Genomic DNA, 19,399 nt, shown 5'->3' on the forward strand with positions numbered 1-19,399 from the left:
TTCATACCCGACACTCAAGTGCATCACTTCACTGCGCAGGTATAATCCTTCCACTACATACTTATCTTAGCAGAACTGAAGCTCCTGTTTTGGTTGGTGATGGTTATGATGTGTGTATGAGAGCATAGAGTGTATAAGCATCAGTGTATGAATAACTGTGCATTCCTAAAATCCAAACACGAGCTCAGCGATGTAACAAAACATCAGATGATTATTTAACGTGTTTCCACCACATCTTATCTGAGCTGCTGCTCATATCTTCAGTTTGTGCTCGTTAACGTCACTCCTGTGTGAGTGCAGAAAAAATCATTAAAACTGTTACAAAAAGAAGCAAAATGCAATGTTCTCCAGTCAGTAGCAGGAGGCAGGACACTGTGTTTGTGCCTTTGTGCGGCTATCAGGGACAAATTCATTAAAAAATATGAATGACCAAATTATCAGAGAGTGGTCAGGACAGCCAGACTGTGTGCTGACCCGATGAGGCTCTGGACTTCTCTGGTTTCTTTGTGTTACATCAGGTGAACACTATTTCTGGAAGGCTAATATTTACAGAACAGGCAGTGATGACATCTCAGTTCCTGCTGGTTGAGTCGCTCATTCAAAGAGACTTCTTGCAAAGATTGCACTTGTTCTGGAGCAAAATAACACAACATGCTGCAGAACAAACACCTGACCCACTGCATGAACAGCTGTACAGTGTGTTCTGAAGGCCACACTGAAGGGACCGGTTCTGAGGCTGGTCAGCTTGGTCCAGTGTTCAGCTGCATTATCAACAGACCAAGCTCGGCTGTTGCTTGGTTATCCAGACGCTCCAGAGTCTGAGTCAGTGTCTGCAGGTAGAGACGAGTTTCAACTTGTGGAACCCGTTCATCTGTCTGGACGGGTATCATTATTACCGGCTGTGGTTCATTGTGCACCACTGTTGTGTGACCTTGAATGGCTCCTATTGTGTGTGTGCGGTGCGTATGAGTTCATGCAGACATTCCTGTGTGCAGCTCCAGAGCAAACAGTGAAACCAGATCCTAACCGTATGCACGGCAGGTTTGGCCTGAGGACGGCGTGGATGTGAGCAGCAGACTGCATGCAGGGTTTCCTCTACATTCACGTAGGAGTGGAGGGCCGCCATTTCCCTCCAACAGAGCCTCAGAGCTCTTCTATAGAAAACCCAGACAAATGAACTGCTCTGAGCCTGGGTGCCACTGATTCTACAGCCCCATCAAGACATTATTAGTCTCTGTTTTTATTGTTATCTAATTTTATTGTTTTATTTATTATGTTTTTATTTTTACATTCAGCCTTTAAAAAGCCATGTTCAGCTGGCCCTTCAATAAGTAGGTTGTAGAAGTAAAATCTGCAGTCAGGTGTCGTGTTGACGTCGCCACGGCTCCGGACAGCCTGCTGCCCGCCGCTGGAGGAAACACTGACATGTGAACGTCACAGAGGAATAACGGCTGACTGCAGCTCCAACGAGTCTGTTCAGCAAAGGGTCCTGTTCAGGGGTCAATGCAGGAGATGCTGTTATCTTTACCCATTTCTTTATTCTAAACGTATGCATTCATATCTGGATTGGTTTTCTTGTTCTTTTGACTGGAAGTACCTACACCGTAAATAATCACAAGTTTAAACTGCCTCCTTTTATGAAGAAGTTCAGAATCTCACAAAATCATATCTAACCATAATCCAAAGAGGAAGCTTCTGCAGCAGTGTGCACGGCGTAACTGTGAGCCGGTCTGTGAGGGTCCACGTGCAGCACCAACATAAACCAGGAAAACAAATGGTGCTTAAAGCAAATGATTGGTCTGAGGAGAGACTGTATGAGGAGACTCTCCATCATCCACACCTAAGCTGTCTGTAGAAAACATCAGAAATAACACACAAGTTCCAAATGAATATGGCACTTGTGGCTCAGAGGGGTCACATGACCCGTGTTCACAGGCACTTTGTTGGTATGTTTTTGTTGCAGAGGTGTAACTGTTCTGGTGAAAACAAACCATTTCTGAATTAAAATGTAGAACCCATAAAGATCATCAGAGCTGTCTGGATGCTGCCAGACACTACGGTGGCTGAGGTGCTGAGCCTGATCCAGATCTACACATGACCTCCTATACAGTATGTACACATACTACATGTGCAGATGTTCAGTCGTGTGTCAGGTTTTCTGTGAATACTGTGAGTAAACAGAGTACAAACAGCTCATATGCGTTAAGGCTTCAGAAACATGCTGGACTCATCCGTCTCACCTCACAGCTCTGCCAGCGGTTAGGAATGTTGGGCCGAAGCTTCTGCTCACAAACCACCTTCCTCATCTCCTCCACCGATGGATCCGACTGAACCAGGTCGTAGTAGGGCAGCTGGTAGTCCTCATGAATGCCTGACAAGAAAAATGAAGGTAAACTACTACTCATGGGTCTGCCCTTCATCTACGTAGACAGTCGTGTTGTTAATACACTAATAATTAACTCCTCTTCTGCTCCATTCATCACTTCCTCCTTTCACGTGTCAGCCTCCCGTCCATGTCATCAATGATTCCACCTCTGCCATATCTTAAAATGTGACCCTCACCTCCCATAGAGCAGCGGCTGGCGATCTCCCAGAAGACCAGGCCCATGGCGTAGATGTCAGCTCGCTTGAATGACTCGAAGTGTTTCATGTTTATGGAGTCGTCCAGAACCTCAGGAGCCATATACCTGCACAGAGACATGAAGGCTTGTTGTCATTTCTATACCACGGCATGTTGCTGCCTACAGTAAACCAAGTCGTGTTGTGTCCCGGTGGTCACAGCTCCAATAGTCATTAAACTGCAATGAAAGCACTTGACAGATAAAAATACATTCATAGTGCTATTTAGCAAGTCTTTCCTTGACACTGATTGGCCTCCTGCTGTACAGCATCCAACGGTGTGAACACGTGGACATGTCTGCAGCCCCCCACCACAGCACATACATGGGCCACCCATCTATACCTGAAGGAGCATTTACAGGAAACACATGTGAAGGCATCAGAGCGAGCCCTGTGAAGCCTGTCAGAGATGCTGCTGGACTGTCAGGCTGGGACCGGAACGGGCTTTGGACAATATATTTGTCCCGTTCTATAAACAAATGACTAATTAGTGGAAAATGTTTCCATCACAGCTGCTTCACCTGTAACGAGAGCCTTTCTGTTCAGTCTGCTAAATCTCAGCAGGACCGATGTGAGGGATGCTTCTACAGCCTCCACAGTGCCCTAACAGCCTGTGATCCAATGTGGGTCCCATGATTACATCAGGTGACAACAGCACCGGATGGCTGCACGATACCCACAGAAGCCACAAAAACGACCACATCAGAGTTCCCAGTGGACCTCTGCTCCAACAGAACCCTGTCCATAAGAAGCAGAGCCTGGCAGTGATGTGCAGATAGACCACTGATGAGCTGTAGTGAGACGGATTCAGCAGTGTCATCAGATAACTCCCACCCTGGGCACAAGAGAGCAGCCTCAACTGGATGCTTTGAATGTACAGATAATGAATGGACAGCCTCCATTAGCAAACCGCTGCTGCTTAAGATAAATTAGAGGAAGAGCGCTGCACTGGAAACAAAACACCTTCATCAGTATTTGCTGAGAAACTCAGAGGAATCAAGATAGAGTATAATTATGTGGCGAGCAGCAAGCGAGGAGTTTATCACAAAGCAGGCTCATTTACATCTGCACTGAAACAAGCAGACAGACACATTATCAGTCTTCTTATCATGACTTACAATGTTTGACTCACTGTGTTAGCGTGACGGATCTACAGTCATTATACACATGAATTAAAACAAGACTTGCTAAAAAAAATGGACTGAAGAGCAGTTGAGCTGTGGAGCTGACGTCTGATCAGAAACACACCACACAACGACAGAAACTACCATCCTACCAATCACACCAGGTATGTGTTACTGAACAACTTCACGCCAGAAGTCACAAATGTTTTACGCGGCAGAATGTCTTTCAGTCCATAGTAAATGGTCTGCACTCATATAGTTCTTTGTTCAGTCCATGTTTATGTACACGAGCACAATGATGTCACATCACAACGAGCGTAGACACAGAAGCTGATCGATATCCTCCAGCGTCATGAGGGAACCTGAACCCTGCGTCCACACACACCGATCAGCCACAACACTGAGCAGGTTCAGTGTTCAACACCTTCTCGTCACAATGCAATGTTCTGTGAGGAAACCTAGAGTTCCTGTGGATGCTACCCAGACATGGAGCCCCTACCCAGGAACCCCCGGGGCCCACAGGATGTGCTGCTGACGCCAGACACCAGGTCCAGGCCCTGACGGGTCAGAACTATTCTAACAACAGGAGGTGTTTCAGGTTGCAGCTCATTGACCTGCACCTGTGTGTGTTCTTAATGAAGCAGGAAACATGTTGTTTTCAGGAGATTTTTAATGGAAAAATATCTGCATATTCATAGACTGGCTTGTTTCAGGGAGGGAGAAAGACTCAAACCAGATAATTACACAAGCCCATTGAATTTTTATTTATTCCAGGCAAAGTATTTCTGTCCTTGAAGAAAAGAAAAGCCGTGACGACTGGGTGTAGTCCTTCTGCTGATGAATGGCATGCAATATGATCAAAAGCTCTCAAGTGCTGAATAAAGAAGCTTAGTTTGATAAAGACGCTGTTTTCTCAACAATATTAACTTCATGTTCTGGGTTTGTGAAGAAGTACGTGTGGCCTTGTTGTTCTGCTCCTCCAGACATCACAGGAAGGTCTTTGTCTCTGAACGCATCACGTCCTGCTCCACATGCACCACATATTCAATACTGTTTGAATTCATCTCAGATGAAGCCTCAATAAAAGAAAGTCTTCAGCACCGACATACTTCCACATGTGTTGGACTGCTGCATGTAGAAAGGCTCCATGTGTCCTGTTTAATGAAGCGTCCTTTAAACGCCACGTCTGTCCAACACATAACCTGACCCATACAGAGAGTACCACCAGGTCCACCACCTGGTTCACCATCAGGTCCACCACCTGGTTCACCACCTGGTTCACCACCTGGTTCTCCATCATGTCCACCACCTGGTTCTCCATCAGGTCCACCACCTGGTTCTCCATCAGGTCCACCACCTGGTTCTCCATCAGGTCCACCACCTGGTTCTCCATCAGGTCCACCACCTGGTTCTCCATCAGGTCCACCACCTGGTTCTCCAGTACTGGGAGCAAATACTCAAATCTTTCAAACAAACAGAGATGTGGGGCTTTAATCAGCCTGTTTGTGGGCTACACTGATTTACTACGGTTTCCAGAACAATAACATCATCTCCACATAGAGCTTCAGTTCACACTGTCAGGGCGTCCAAGGCCTTCTGTCCAGTCGTTCACTGCTTCAGTCCAGGACGCCCACTTAGCTGCTCTGTAACTGAGGCAGCGTTCATTTATTCTTCCGGCTAATTTTCTCAAAGTCCATTTCATGTCAAGGTGACTCTGCTAATCTGCGGGTTTGGGGTTTGTGATCTCAGGGACTGCCTGTGTCGTGTTTTATTGGTCATTATTGTACCGTTTGCTTCACCCCCACATGATAGGACGATGAAGATGATCCTACTGCTCTCTCTGAAAACAGCTAAATGTACGAGTGTGTTACTGTTCAAACAGCTTTAAATCAGCAAAAGGCAGAAAACCGACAGACTAAAATCTAGTGGTGCCATAAACCAAAGCCTCAACTCCATCAGGTAACTTTAATGAGAGAAACATGCATTCACACAATACATAAATATTACATGTGGTCCAAGAAAAGTCTAACTTTTGGGCAGTACCGACACTGTGTTCGAGGTTCTGCATTACGAATGGCTGGAGGTGCGATCTGATCATCAATATGTAACATGGATTTTAGCCGAGGCCAGAGAGTCTGTCTCCACTGGCCTGAGGCTTCCTGAATCATTTAGTGACACTGCCATACGCCTACAGCATCGAAACACAGAGAAGGAGGCAGCAAGAAGACAGAAATAAGACAAAACCAGGAGGGCTGAGAAAACAGAGCGGGACCAGAGCTTTGCTGGTGTCCTAGTGGGAGGGAGGAGGTCCTGTTTGACTGAATGTTCTGCTCACTTTCCACCCTGCGGTCAGACAAGAGAACATGATGAAACCAGAGATGTGTGGACAGTGATAGGCAGAGGCGAAGTGAAAGTGAGACGCCACCTGTAGTCTGGGGACTGTAATGTGGGCAGCAAGAGAGGAAATAATGAGTATTAGTGTTTATGACTGTAACAATATCACTTAATGAGCATTAAGCCACGCTGCTGCTCAGTGACATTTCCGTGCATTACCATGAACACACATCCCACATACACCACGCTGCTGCCAGGAGCACTCACTACTCAGCCACAGCAGATTAATCCGCCACTGAAAATAGCTCCCACCAAACGCACCATGTCCTCCTGTTCTCCCTCCATTTGATAAACCAGCTGTTGTAGGGAATTACTGAGCCTTTTTTAAGATGAACCAACATCCATTGGGTGTATTTAAACATTCATGTTGTCAGAGGATAATGCTGGGTTTGGGCCCGGAGCCGGAGTTGATCCAGATCCTTCTATGACACACACTTTCTGACCTTTTGTCCAAATACTTCTACTGGTGTTCATGTTAGTGGTTTCGTGAAACATGACGTACTTACAAGTTCCTGGAATCCAAAGTGAAATAATTCAATATTTTGAGTTGTCTGACACCTAGTATTAGTTGTAATAAAACCAGCAGACACTCGGCTGTGACTGTCCTTTAACCTGTGGCAGAGCTCATTAGTGGCCATTCGTCTACGCTCCACACACAGACAACTGCATCCCTGTTTATTTTACACTTGTTGTGTTTCCAAGCGTCCTTGAGCTCTACGTGGATAAGGCAGCGCAGACTCAAGGATGCACTGTGGACGCCTTGGAAACATGTTTGGAAAGTCAGCAGAGGAATCATTTCAAGGTCCAGGACTTCCTGAGATGGTGAGCGGCCCAGTCTCTGTCGGTGTAAACACCATGCTATCTGCACCAGCTGAGCTCTAAAGGCCAAGCGCTGCCAGATGACTGCTTCATGGAAATCCTGATAAAACTGACTCAGTTGTTTTAGCAGCCGATAGTTAAGCCCGACTTGCTGGGGGAAAGGGAAGTGAAACAGAAACTATCAGAGTAAAGGTAGTTAGTGAATGACATGGTTCCTACAACATGAAGTCCAGCACGGCTCAGGAAACACCACAACCAGGACTAGAAGCAGACAGAACGCAGGCAAGAAAAAAAAAAGAAGAAAAAAGCTTTTTCAAAAGGAAAATAAAACTACATGTTTTTTTAAAGAATAATATATTTTTTTAAATCCTTATTTTTAAGCTGTGCTGCCTGCAGTTCAGTCCCTGGACACATGTTGGTCATGTTGCTTTACTGCTCGACAATTTGTTAAATAAGACATGCACAATACAATGATTTTAATGAAATAGCCAAGTTTTTAGCTTACACTTGTAGCAGCATATGATGAGTTTAAGGACAGTCAGAAAGCTGAACATCTGATAACTCCTTCTGTGTTTACAGTGTTGGCACAAATCAGTGACGAGGAACAAACAGTGCTAGACGCTACTCAAGCAAGTATATACACAAAGAAGAAGTCTTGTAACTAGAGGCTTCAAACTGACCTACCTGATGTAGATTAACAACTAAATAATTCAAATTAAAGCCCATACTGCCTCCTCTTACCAACAGAGCTACACCTACAGGCGGAGCAGCACCCCAAGACGGAGTGTCTGCACAACTACTGAGACTCAACTCAATTCATACTGCCTGCAGCAAAACCCTGAACTGGGCCGAACCTCCAACGGAAAGGGGTCTCCAGGAAAAAGTTCACAGGTCTGCAATGAAGAAAGTTTCTGGAACAACCACAATTGATCCAAGTCCTGGAAATACCAAACAAAGACACACAAAGGTGAGCTGCTAACTCCAAGTCACAGCTGACCAAGCTCCTAACCAGCGAGACTGGAGCATGGTGCTGGAGCAGCAGAACCATCAGGCAGAGCAGGAGGCAGGACGGAGGACAAGCAGCTGACACTCTCCCAAAAGGAAAGCATGCAGATGTGCTGTGAGACAGCCCAACACCTGGCCACCAGTGACAACACCACCCCGTCCACACCGTGCAGTGGAGGGGATTTAACCCCAGAAGGACAACATGAAGTCATGATGAAAGCAAGCTAAAAGCTCCAGGTGTCGAGCCAGAGAGAACCACAGCTTCTGAAGACATCTGATAAACTGTCAGACTGCGCAGCATGCAGTTACCTTTTGGTTCCCACTCTGTGGTTTGGAGCAATGTCAATGGTGTCTGTGGCAGAGTCGTGACGGACAGCCAGACCCAGGTCAGCGATGCAGCAGGTCCCGTTCTTCTTCACCAGGATGTTCTTTGACTTCAGGTCTCTGTGGGCAATAGCTGGCTTTCCTGTAGACACAGAGTCACACATTAGACCAGCATGCTGCACTCAGTAAAACAACAGGAACAGCTGCCTGGAGTTACATCAGGTCCAGAAGGAGGTTGAACTTAGCCAGAAGATGTCTGGTAACTTTTGAAAAGACCAGAAGAATTTCTAGTTCACTTTGGCACTTTAGTTTTAACAATAATAAGTGGGGAGCTTCCTACGAACCAACGCAGACTCTCCACAGACTCCCACTCAGCAGCCTGCACTCATACAGACCAATGTTCTACCACCAACGGGCCGGTCCCTCCTGGAGCAGCCCACTGACCCGTGTGCACTACTGTATGTGCTGAAACCTCTGCTGTCGCATCAAAGAAACAAAGACGACACCACTCTGGAGTCACTGTTTGACAAGACAGTGGATTCAGATCCATGTTTCATCGTTTTCAGTTAAAATGCTAAATATATATTTTCTGATATCAGATCGCTATCCGATCTACCACAGAAGCTGGAGGAGGCTTTGTCTGGCCTCTTTAAGCAGTGGAGTAGTTTTTCAGTTTCTCTTGGCCAAAAGCGGTCAAGGGCGGCTTCGCTGTGATAAAAAGCAGCAGCCAGACCCATGTCCACATTCAGAGGGATGCCAGTCGGCCCTATTCTCCTCTCTCTGCATTCATACTGTTAGTCTAAAGAACCTCCAACTTCCACCGAAGCTGACACGTCTCAAACTCAAGTGGATGTGTCTTCAGTTCAACTGGCTGCACACAATGGAGCAGCTCATTTCCATTTGTGTCCTTCTGCCTGTAGTGTTGTTTCCAGAGGCTGCTCAGTGTTGCTTCACGCTGCTGAAGAGCAGCTTTCACTGTGCTGCTCTGGAATATGAGGCTGCATCAGATCAATGTGTCTGGATAGTCTGGACTAAGCTGACACACGTGCACGTACACTGCATGCCTCACTTTGAACATATGAATTTTGGAATGATTGTGTGTGTGTGTGTGTGTGTGTGTGTGTGTGTGTGTGTGTGTGTGTGTGTGTGTGTGCGTGTGTGGCCCATACCTTGCGTGCCCACTATTTCCATGTGGAGGTGGGCGAGGCCGCTGGCCGTGGACAGGGACAGTTTGATCATGCCCTCCACAGTGACGGTGTAGCGGTTCAGGTAGTCGAACAGGGAGCCGTGCTCGTGGTAGTCCGACACCAGCCACAGCTGAGTCCACGTCCCGTTATCTGCACACAGGGAGACAAGCAACAGGGAGGAGCTCAGAGCCGTATGAAACTTTAAGGCATCTGAAGGTTAAATAAATTAAATACAAACATATCTGCTACCGACAGCTTTAATACGCTTTTAAATGTTTCTTTCAATGGTTTTCACAACATGTACACACGTCATACTAACTACATGCCAAAGTAGATCCTTGTCTGTCTTCACAACTTCACAAGCTGAGAAACTCCTCATTTTATTCCACTCTGACAAGCAGAATAAACCTCGACGTACAGTCGCTGTGTGTGTGTGTGTCTGTGTGTGTGTGTGTGTGTGTGTGTGTGTGTGTGTGTGTGTGTGTGTGTGTGTGTGTGTGTGTGTGTGCGTTTGCGTTTTTGTTGACTCAGTCTTGATACCGTGACGACACACGGAGGTGATTGTTTGGTTCATACTTCATTCATTTCTTTGCGTTAGCTTATTTCTATCCCACAGGACTTGGTTCAGCCTCATCTTAATCCGTCTTCTCAGAACTCTTTCTGGTGGTTTCTCACCTTTATTGTCAGCAGCAATGAAGCCCAGAATGTTCTCATGTCTCAGCATCACAGTCTGGTAGATCTCAGCCTCGCGGAACCAGGAGCGCTCCTCTCGGGAAGAGAAAATCTTCACAGCCACCTCCTCGCCACGCCATTTACCACGCCACACCTCGCCAAAACGCCCCTTCCCAATGCTCTCCTGGAGGATGATGGTTCTGGCAATGGTCCTCTGGACCAGCAGTGGCAGACCTGGAGAGAAAATAAAAGATTTAGAAAGCTGACAGCAACGTGGAGAGGGAGTGACGTCTAAAGGACGAGTTGACGGAGGAGGTGAACGTCAGGTATCCAGGCTAATCTGTGGGACTAAACTGAAGTGTGACGTTGTAGAGAGGCAGGTTTGATCCTTACAACAGACAGGGACTCCACCAAGCAGGACCCAGTCTTTGCACCTCACCTGTGCTCAGGTGTGGGCTTTATGTGTTCCTCAGAGGATGGAGGAACATTTTAATGTGACACCTGGAAACACACAAAGCCCCAGAGACACGAGGGGAGTTCTGAAACCCGGGCTGGAGGAACTACAGTCCAGCAGAGGTCAAGCCTCTGCTTTCCCTCCACATTACAAAACGTAGAGACGCTAATTTAAACACCTGGTAATTCAATTCACCAAACGCCTCGTGTCTGACCAGGTAGTGCCTGCTGGTCATCGGGGTCATCGGTAACAGGAGTGTATGAGTTAAACATCCTTAAAGAGTGGTGGGGTCATGACAACCTTCTGTAGAGCAACGATTAAAGAGCCATAACATGAGGAATTTACACCATCACACAACAGACTGCAGGACTCTATCACAGCTGGGCGGTACCAGTAAAGACAAGTGTGCCTTCAGAGTAAAGCTTAATGCTAAATCTTTAACCATCCGTGTGCTTGTTCTTTCGACCTATAAGCCCATTTAGCCGAATAAGTTTTAAATACTATCAGTTTAAAATTCTGTAACAACTCAGAAAACGACACGCGATGTTCGTTAGTCAGGGTTTCCCGTTACTTCTGCTAACCCACGAGGACAGAGAAAAGGGAAAAAGACTGAAAATGATCCTCTGGTTTTCAACACACACTCTGAGTCAGCGTAGTAATTACAACAGCCCACACAGTTCTGCTAATATACACACACACACACACACGCCAAGTGTACCAGCTACACACACAACCGCACATCATGCAATATGGTGTAAATAGCTAGAAAGACCTAATCCAAGTCCTCTCTTGGCAGCACGTTGGAGGTGCCAGTCTCCACGGAAAGGTGCTAATTTATGGCCAGCACAGAGAACAGCTTTTGCCTGAGCAGGGCTTGTGTGTGTGTGCAGCCAGAATCTGGGCCACACACTCATCGTAACACACTTTAAGATGTGTGTAGATGCTCCTGCTGCACATGTGTACATGCAGACACACACAGGAAGGGGAGGATGTGTGCAGGTCTCTAACATCCAGGAGTCACACAGCAGTCATAACCCTAACCAGGAGCAGAGGGCAGGTGAGCTGCAGTGTCCTGACATGTGATGACAGGTGTATTTTTATTGTTTTGTATGGATTAAACAATATACTGTTCATATAAAGGCTCTTTATGCAGTCTTTGTGCTTTGCTAAGCTAATGCTGGTGGTCATTTTGTGTGATACATATACAAAGCCTGGTATTAATTTGAGAATCTTAACTCTCAGAAGAAATTACTGCTTATATTTCCAAAATCCAACTATTCTTTATCTCAGACAGCAGAGCCGGGCAGCGCTGTACCTGATCCTGATCCTGAGGTGGTCATGTCGTAGATGAGGTCCTTCAGCGTGGTGCCAACGGTGATGAAGGGGTGGTCCATGGAGGGGTCCTCCTCATTGGGCACCCGGTGGTGGTGGTGATGGTGAGCCCCGGCGCCCCCGGCCCCCAGACCCCTGTGACTGTGGCAAACATAGAAGGCCAGAACCAGCAGCAGGCAGAGCACACATACTGGGCCAGCGATGACAGCGGCGAGGGCCACGGGGCCCAGCGGAGGAGTCTTCACTGTAGGAACTGCAACACACAGAGGAGAGAGCAGATGAACGCTAAATAATACAGATATTTCAAGATAGCAAACAAATGGTGAGAGATTAAGCGAAACTGTTGTGAAGGTTAGACTTGAGCATACTGATGGCTGGCAAGTGGCAGGCCTAAAGTGTTAGCCATGAGCCAGGAAGCTAACAGGCCAAGTGGTGCGGGGGCACGTTCCATCTGCTGGACTGATGGGAGACTTGGCCTGTAGCTGACACACACACTCGCTTTTCTTCTATCTGTGTGAGAACCCTCATTACAGCTCACTTCAGTGTGCATCCAAACCTCAGACACAGCCTGATTCCAGCCTTAAACAGGCCTGTGCTGCATCGTCTAACAAGCTAACAGCAGTGTCACTGGAAACAACGGCTATCGGTGATGTGGAGAACATCCATGGAAACAGCTGTCCTGTGTCCTCGCCTGTCTTTGCCTCCCAAGTCACAATATGATGCAACATTGGTAAAAAATAAACCAAATACGTCCCAAGCGTCCATATATAAATCTGACTAGAATCCAGCCCTTTTCATATAAACGCGGTTCTGTCCACCTCAGACAGCTTTGCAAACGCTGCCGTCCTGCTTTGCACCGTTTCTAGTCTGAAAGTTTTCCACATGTGATGAGAAGCTGGTTAGCCACGGTGCTGCTCAGTGCTCGCCTGCTAGCTGGCTGCTAACTGTGGAACGGATCTCCTGAACCGAGGCGTGTCTCATTGTGACACACCTCCGATCAGAACCTCCGTCCAGCTGGCAGAGCAGCAGCAGGGAATCCCTTGTGGTGTCAGTTCAGCAGACAACGTTAAAGCACAGACGTGGCTGATGGATCAGAAATCACCGATCCGTGAATTACGCTGGTATCGGAACCAGATGCCGATACTGGATCGGTCCGGACCCGTCCCTACCGTTGACTCAACTCTTTTTGACACCTGGATTTGCAAAAAACACAAATCTGTTATTTATTTTCTGTTATAAGTGAAAAAGTACAAAACATCAGCTTAACATTGTGTAACTGAGCTGCAGCATCAGCGGGCTTTGACTGAAACATGAAGCACCGCAGCAGCATCTCACTTCAGCTACCACTCATTAGCATCAATCAGCCAATAACCAGCCCACCACAGACTGTGTATGAGGTATAGTGCTCCACTATAGTGCTCCTGTAGCTGGTCAGCACCAGAAGTCGTCTGTTCCTACATAATAGAACTTATCAATAACTAAAGCTGATCAGTTGAATCATTTAGCTCTTGGCTCATGTTTCTGTGTTTCCATACACAGCAGTTATCATAACTGAGCATGGCTTTGCTTTACGGCACCACGGGCCAACACAGAAGCTTCACTGGATGGCTTATGACAGCTGGTGTGATGGAACAGGCAGAGCAGTGAGGAGAAAGCTTCAGGGCTGCACCTCACAACGCCATGTGAAGTATGCAGGTAAAGAAAAGTGGAGCTCAGTTTTAAATGACTTGTCAGGTGCTCATCCAGGCCCACGTTACAGGTAAAGGATAGTTTGGTTTCTCTAGATTGTCTTATATGAGGTCCTTATCCAGAGTCGGGGTTTATAATCAGAGAGGGCTGTGATGAAGCAGCACACACATCCCCAACGTACGCCTGAACTGGTGCTGACGGTTTTAGCCTGTCGTGTGTCCACAGCGTTTCACTGCTCAGCTTCCATACTGGTCTTCCCCAGAGAAAAACAAACCATCCATCAAACTGGTACTGACTGGTCACTAACCGATAGACGTTAAATCAAAGTCACCATAACGCTTTCACACGTACTGGCGATGTGATTCTAGGTGACAGTGACGCTCAGCGCTGTCTATGAAAAGCCGTTACCAAACAGACGTAACATTGCACTTATAGTTAAAGAGGTGGTTTTCACACACAGGTCAGCTTTTCATGTAAGCTACAGACATTGCTGCGATGCTTCTGGTCTCTGGTGTGCAGGAGGGACTGGTGCTGGTACTGCTGGGAGACGGGCTGGAGAATCACACAGGGTCAAGGGCTGTTTATCTCAATGGCTTGATTAAAGACCGTTCTGAGCTTAAAGGATGCTCAGCTCTGCTCCTAAATACTCTAACAATGATTAAATTCAACTAGTACCATCATTTAGACACAACACAGAGTTCTGCTGCTATTTTAATTAACAATAAAACAACATACACGTATTGTTAAATAACACATGTTGGTTTGAGTCAGAGATCTGCCATCTCCTGTGGTGTCTATCTGTCTAACACCTCTGGGTATATCAGGTCTTTCTGAATGCTGAACATGAATCAGTAGGGCCACTGAGCTAGTAGGCTCTTAAAACGCTGGTTTAAAACGTTGGTACTGGAATAGTTAGGACTGGGTCAGGACTAAAGTACTGATAAACATTCTGATGGATTGTTAAGCTGACAAAGCAGCTGATCTGCTGCTGTATGGGTCCAAACATGACGGGCCCAGGTCTATGGCAGCACAGCGCAGAAACATGAACGAGTTATGAGGTTATCCATCGTGTAAAGAGAAAAGTAAGAGTTTAACGAGCCATCATTTAATTAAACTGAAACTCGTTTGTGCTTCGTACACTTCAAGCGCCCTGCAGAGATAAATCCACAACGTTCACATTCTGAGGAAGCATATTGAGGGAAACCAGTCTGTCCTCATGAATATGTAAACGCTGCACACAAGTGCCCTAGATTTTAATCAGACCACCAACCTGTGGTGCCAGTATGGACCGTCCTCACTGCACCCTGTTCATCAGGATGTGTTCACAGACACCAGAACAGCATCACATCCTGTATATACTGCATCTTGGTGGCAGGAGAACCTCAGGTTCTGAATGCATCTGTACCAGTTGTCCACTTCACTGTGGGAAGAAACTGTTGTATGAAGCAAGGGCCGAGCCTTTAACACTTCAGAAGTGCAGCTGAGGGTGAAACATGTCATCTGAAGCAGCCTCCTAATGACAGTGTGGTCAGCAGGGTGTCTGTTGACTGTGCAGGGCTATAGGGATCAGTTCTTAGAACAACTGACACACCACTGTACTGCTGGAAGTATTAGAACTGACTGAGGAATAAATGTGATATCTTACTTTACCTGCATGTAACCGCTGACCAGGTAATGTGCTGGTATAAATACATTATGTGGGGCTGGAGGCAGCAGGCTGCTGCTACGTGTCAGATGGTGAATGTGTGGTGATCATCCTGAGGGGAGCCTGGTCTATAATTAAATCCATCCATCATCTCTACACCTTCAGCCTCACCAGGGTCATGGGGGGCGGAGCCTATCCCAGCTGACTCAGGGTGAAGGCAGGTTCACCTGGACAGGTAACCAGTCTATCACAGGGCTACACTTAGAGACAGACAACCAAGCACACTCACATTCACACCTACGGACAATTTACAATCACCAATTAACCTCAGCATGTTTCTGGACTGTGGGAGGAAGCCGGAGAACCCGGAGAGAACCCACGCTGCACGGGGAGAACATGGAGACTCCACGCAGAAAGATCCCAGGTGTCCTCACCGGGACACCAACCGGAGACCTTCTAGCTGTGAGGCCACGGTGCTAACCACTGAGACACCTGCAGCCCGTAATCAGTACAAGACTTTTGTAATTCAAATTAATCTTTCTTGTCACTGACAGAACTACAGCTTAGTGTGTGTAATTAGTGGGAGATATACAAAAACACAAAACAATACAGCAGTCACAAAACAAGATTTACTTCCAAGACATTCCCTCACTACATAACCACAGGTGTGACAGTGTGATTTTACCAGGTGTGATGGTGAAGTTGGGCTTCTCGTTGCAGTAGTCCGTGGTGCAGCACAGCGGGTAAATGCCGCTGTCGTGTTTGACGGATGGGGCACAGATGAAGGGCCGGTCTCGCGGGATCAGTTCGTTTTCGTGTACACACTGGCGCTGCTCGGTGGTCTGCTGGGCACCTGACTGGCGCACGGCGACGAAGCAGACGCCATCTGTTGTGCAGCTGGAGTTGGCGCTGCAGCGGTCACAGTAACACTGGAGGGCTGGAGGAGGAGCAGCAGAGGAGGGACAGGGTCAGAGCTGAAGTACATCCAAACATCATCCAACATACAGCAGGAGGAACTCGTGTCTCGTTTACACAAAATGTATTTCTGACTAAAAACGTGAAATCTGGCAAACTGAACCGAGCTGTACGACTTGCTGTGAGACCAAAGTTGCTCAGCAGCGACTGACCTTGTGTGAAATGAAGAACATGTACATGCGTCACAATGAGCCTCGTCCACGGCCCAGACTGGCCACATCCACAGTAATACAGCCCTTAGATATTAGCTGGAAGGAACTCTGACTAACACACCGCTGGACGTGACACAACTCCGGTCGTACTGCACAGACACAACTCATTTCTAAATGTTTGGCGTGTTGCTGGCACTGACGGACAGACAGAGATGCAGCTGGAAAACTCTTTATTCTCCTCCTGTTCCTTCTGCTATTCGGGGAAGGGTCTGCTGATGAACTGGTATACTTTGCACTGAGAAATGTTCTCTGGTATGACCTTAAAAGACAAACACACGGTGGGTCTTTACAGCAGACCAGCTACACAACTCCTGTTCTCCTGACTGTGTGAATGTTCTCTGGTTCTGGCTGTAACTTTGATTTAAACGAGAGAGAAAAGCAGGAACGTTGCTGCATTTGTAGACACAAAATTCAAGAACAAATTCAGCACATGGCACAGCAAAGTTCTCCTGGCTAAATACATAAAAACAGATTTTAATTGATTTTGTTTTGGGGCGATGGCAGTTAGAAAGACAGTAAGAAGGTTTTTAAGCATTTACTCAGCAGGTGTAAGAACCAGAACACATTTTAGGGCATACGGTTTGAGAATGAAGATAGAAAACCAGCTCCACAGGTAGCTCAGCCAGCTACGGTACAGTTTGGTGGAAATGGAAATAAATCACGACACTCAGTAACTACGTCTGTCAGTTCACTTGATCTGAACTTACAACTGGAGTGAGTGAAAACGTAAGATTCACGCTTATCTCGATCCCATTCAGTCGGTGAAGCTGCTGGCACAAGCATCCCATTCAAAGAGGAGACAGACTGACAGAGGACCAGTTAAAGACTCTACTACTGCATCTCTTCTGTTTAATTCCCAGCACTGTACCGGAGGACGGACCCGTGGCTCCGAGTCCACAGTTCAAGCATTAGCTCTGGTCAGCCAGCAGGGTGGAGGGTATTTACTAATAAACCCTGTTCCTGTAAGAATTACTCATGTTTCAGTGCTGTGTGGCCTCCAGAGCAGAAAGGCCCCTTAAAACAGGTTAAAGTGTTGGATCATGTTTCATGGAGCTGCTTCAGAACAATATCTATTTTGTAGTCAGGAACAGTATTTTAGTATATTTTTGCAGCCTACGTACTATGTCTGTGCCACATAATGAATCATTGACTACTTCCTCATTCTTTGGAGTCCACCAGCGCTGTGAATCAGCAGCAGCATCAAACGGGGATTCAGATGCATCACTGGCTGCTAACCACACCGACTACCCTGTCAAGTCCTGCTCAGCGTTTGGACTGTGACTCCTTAACAACCTGAAAGTAATCACAATGAATAGTGGAGGAAGCGCTGGAGATGGTAGGGCTGCCTGGTGTTGAAGAGCTGAGGTCGTCTCACGCCATCTGTCTGGAGGCTGATGAAACAACAGATGTGGCCATTAGCCGCCAGCTGGATTTAAGCACTAGTTAATGCTTATTAACATGTGTGAAACCCTATTAATTTCATTTTTAGACTCCTTTAGGCTTCTTTTTTCCTTACACCTCACATCTGCAGCCTGGACAGCAGTCCTGACGGCAGGTTAAAGTGAAGTACGAGGGGCCATCAGGGTCCTGGGTCATTATGGGGAACATCATGGAGGGTTGGGAAGCAGTCAGTTATTATATCTGTTTTGGCAGTAAGGTGCTATGACAACTGTGAGTGTTTCAGTCACACTAGAAGTCCTTTGGCTCCATCCTTGGCCAGTCTCTGAAGGACCAGGTGCTGGTCAGTGACAACAGCGACCAGGCGGAAACACACCTGAACCTGTGTCTTCTAGCTGCAGCAGGGCCGGTCATCCCCAACCACCTGCAGTACGAACTGTGAGAGGCTTCCCGACAACAAGCACACCAACTGTGTCTTTTTATTTTGGTAAAGTTAATTTTAAGTGTCAGCTTGTCGTATGGTTTCTAAATAAAAACTGACCCAAGAAACAGAACCCTAGGGGAGCACTGGGCTGCGTGACTGAGAATACTGTGAATGGACCAGCACCGGAGGCACCCCCATATGTACAGGCATCGCAGCTCTTCTCTGAGAAGCCCAGAAAGCTTAAGGACAAGCAGCGGCATCTTTCTACACATTACAGAGTGCCGATAGCTGATTGGTCAGGGTGCGTACCACATGCTGTCCGACTCACTGCCACCAGACCCTTACTGCTCTCCGTCCTTACACTTCCTCTCTCTATCTGAATAAAGATGGAGAGAGATTAAACCAGCAGCATCAGCAGTGAAGGGCTGTACTCACGGTGATAACATGACACCAGGCGTGTAGGCAGAGCACACAGCTCATGTGTGTCATGATGCTTCCTAACATTATGCAGAAAAGCTGGCTGAGAGAGAAAATTACAGTTCATAACAGAGTCTAATAAATGTTTAATAGTGCGTCGTGCCTCAGGCTTGCCATTTCCCCTTTATCTTGTGCATTGCTAATTAAAGCTAACCGCAGCCTAAGACATGCTGCTCACAGCCAGCTGGAGCAAAAGCCCAGATATGGGATGTTTCAGTCATTTCTGAGCCATTCTCAGAATAGCTGCATGTATTGTTACCACGGCTGTTATTTCTCGTGTGGAGACACAGGTCAGGGCATCTGTAATCACCTCTGAACACTGAGAAATATCAGGTCAGACACCAGCAGAGGAAGGAATGTGCTTAATGTAAAGAAGTCTGCGCAGCGATCCCTCAGGCTTCCAGCTATTAGCAGTGGTGTTCTGGAGCGCTATGAATAAACCAGGTCTGTCTCCACCGTGTCCTTGCCCCCAGCACAGGGCACACAAGGAGCTCAGTCTGGTATCATTATGCAGCTCAGAAACCCATCATGTATGGCTGGCTAGGCTAGAGCAACACAACACAGCTCCTAAGATAAGACCGGTAAATAATTAACATGGCAGGCATACAGTCTGGGCAGGAAAGGCGCTGAGAGGGCCTGACACACACAC

General features: G+C 47.0%; 1 protein-coding gene across 1 annotated transcript in view; it reads right to left on the reverse strand.

The window, feature by feature from the left end:
* Nucleotides 1–1,575: 1,575 nt before the first annotated feature.
* tgfbr1b (transforming growth factor, beta receptor 1 b) overlaps nt 1,576–19,399 on the reverse strand; it is a 43,387-nt gene continuing 25,563 nt past the window's right edge. The window contains exons 2-8 of the mRNA XM_008291297.1: nt 15,950–16,201; nt 11,914–12,183; nt 10,148–10,378; nt 9,455–9,622; nt 8,271–8,427; nt 2,563–2,687; nt 1,576–2,371 (exon numbers count right to left, since the gene is read on the reverse strand). Coding sequence (XP_008289519.1) covers nt 2,211–2,371; nt 2,563–2,687; nt 8,271–8,427; nt 9,455–9,622; nt 10,148–10,378; nt 11,914–12,183; nt 15,950–16,201 — 1,364 coding nt within the window. The 3' untranslated portion in view covers nt 1,576–2,210. The remainder of the gene's footprint in view (nt 2,372–2,562; nt 2,688–8,270; nt 8,428–9,454; nt 9,623–10,147; nt 10,379–11,913; nt 12,184–15,949; nt 16,202–19,399) is intronic.

This window comes from Stegastes partitus, unplaced genomic scaffold, assembly GCF_000690725.1.
Source record: "Stegastes partitus isolate 25-593 unplaced genomic scaffold, Stegastes_partitus-1.0.2 Scaffold731, whole genome shotgun sequence".
NCBI classification, from domain to species: domain Eukaryota; kingdom Metazoa; phylum Chordata; class Actinopteri; family Pomacentridae; genus Stegastes; species Stegastes partitus.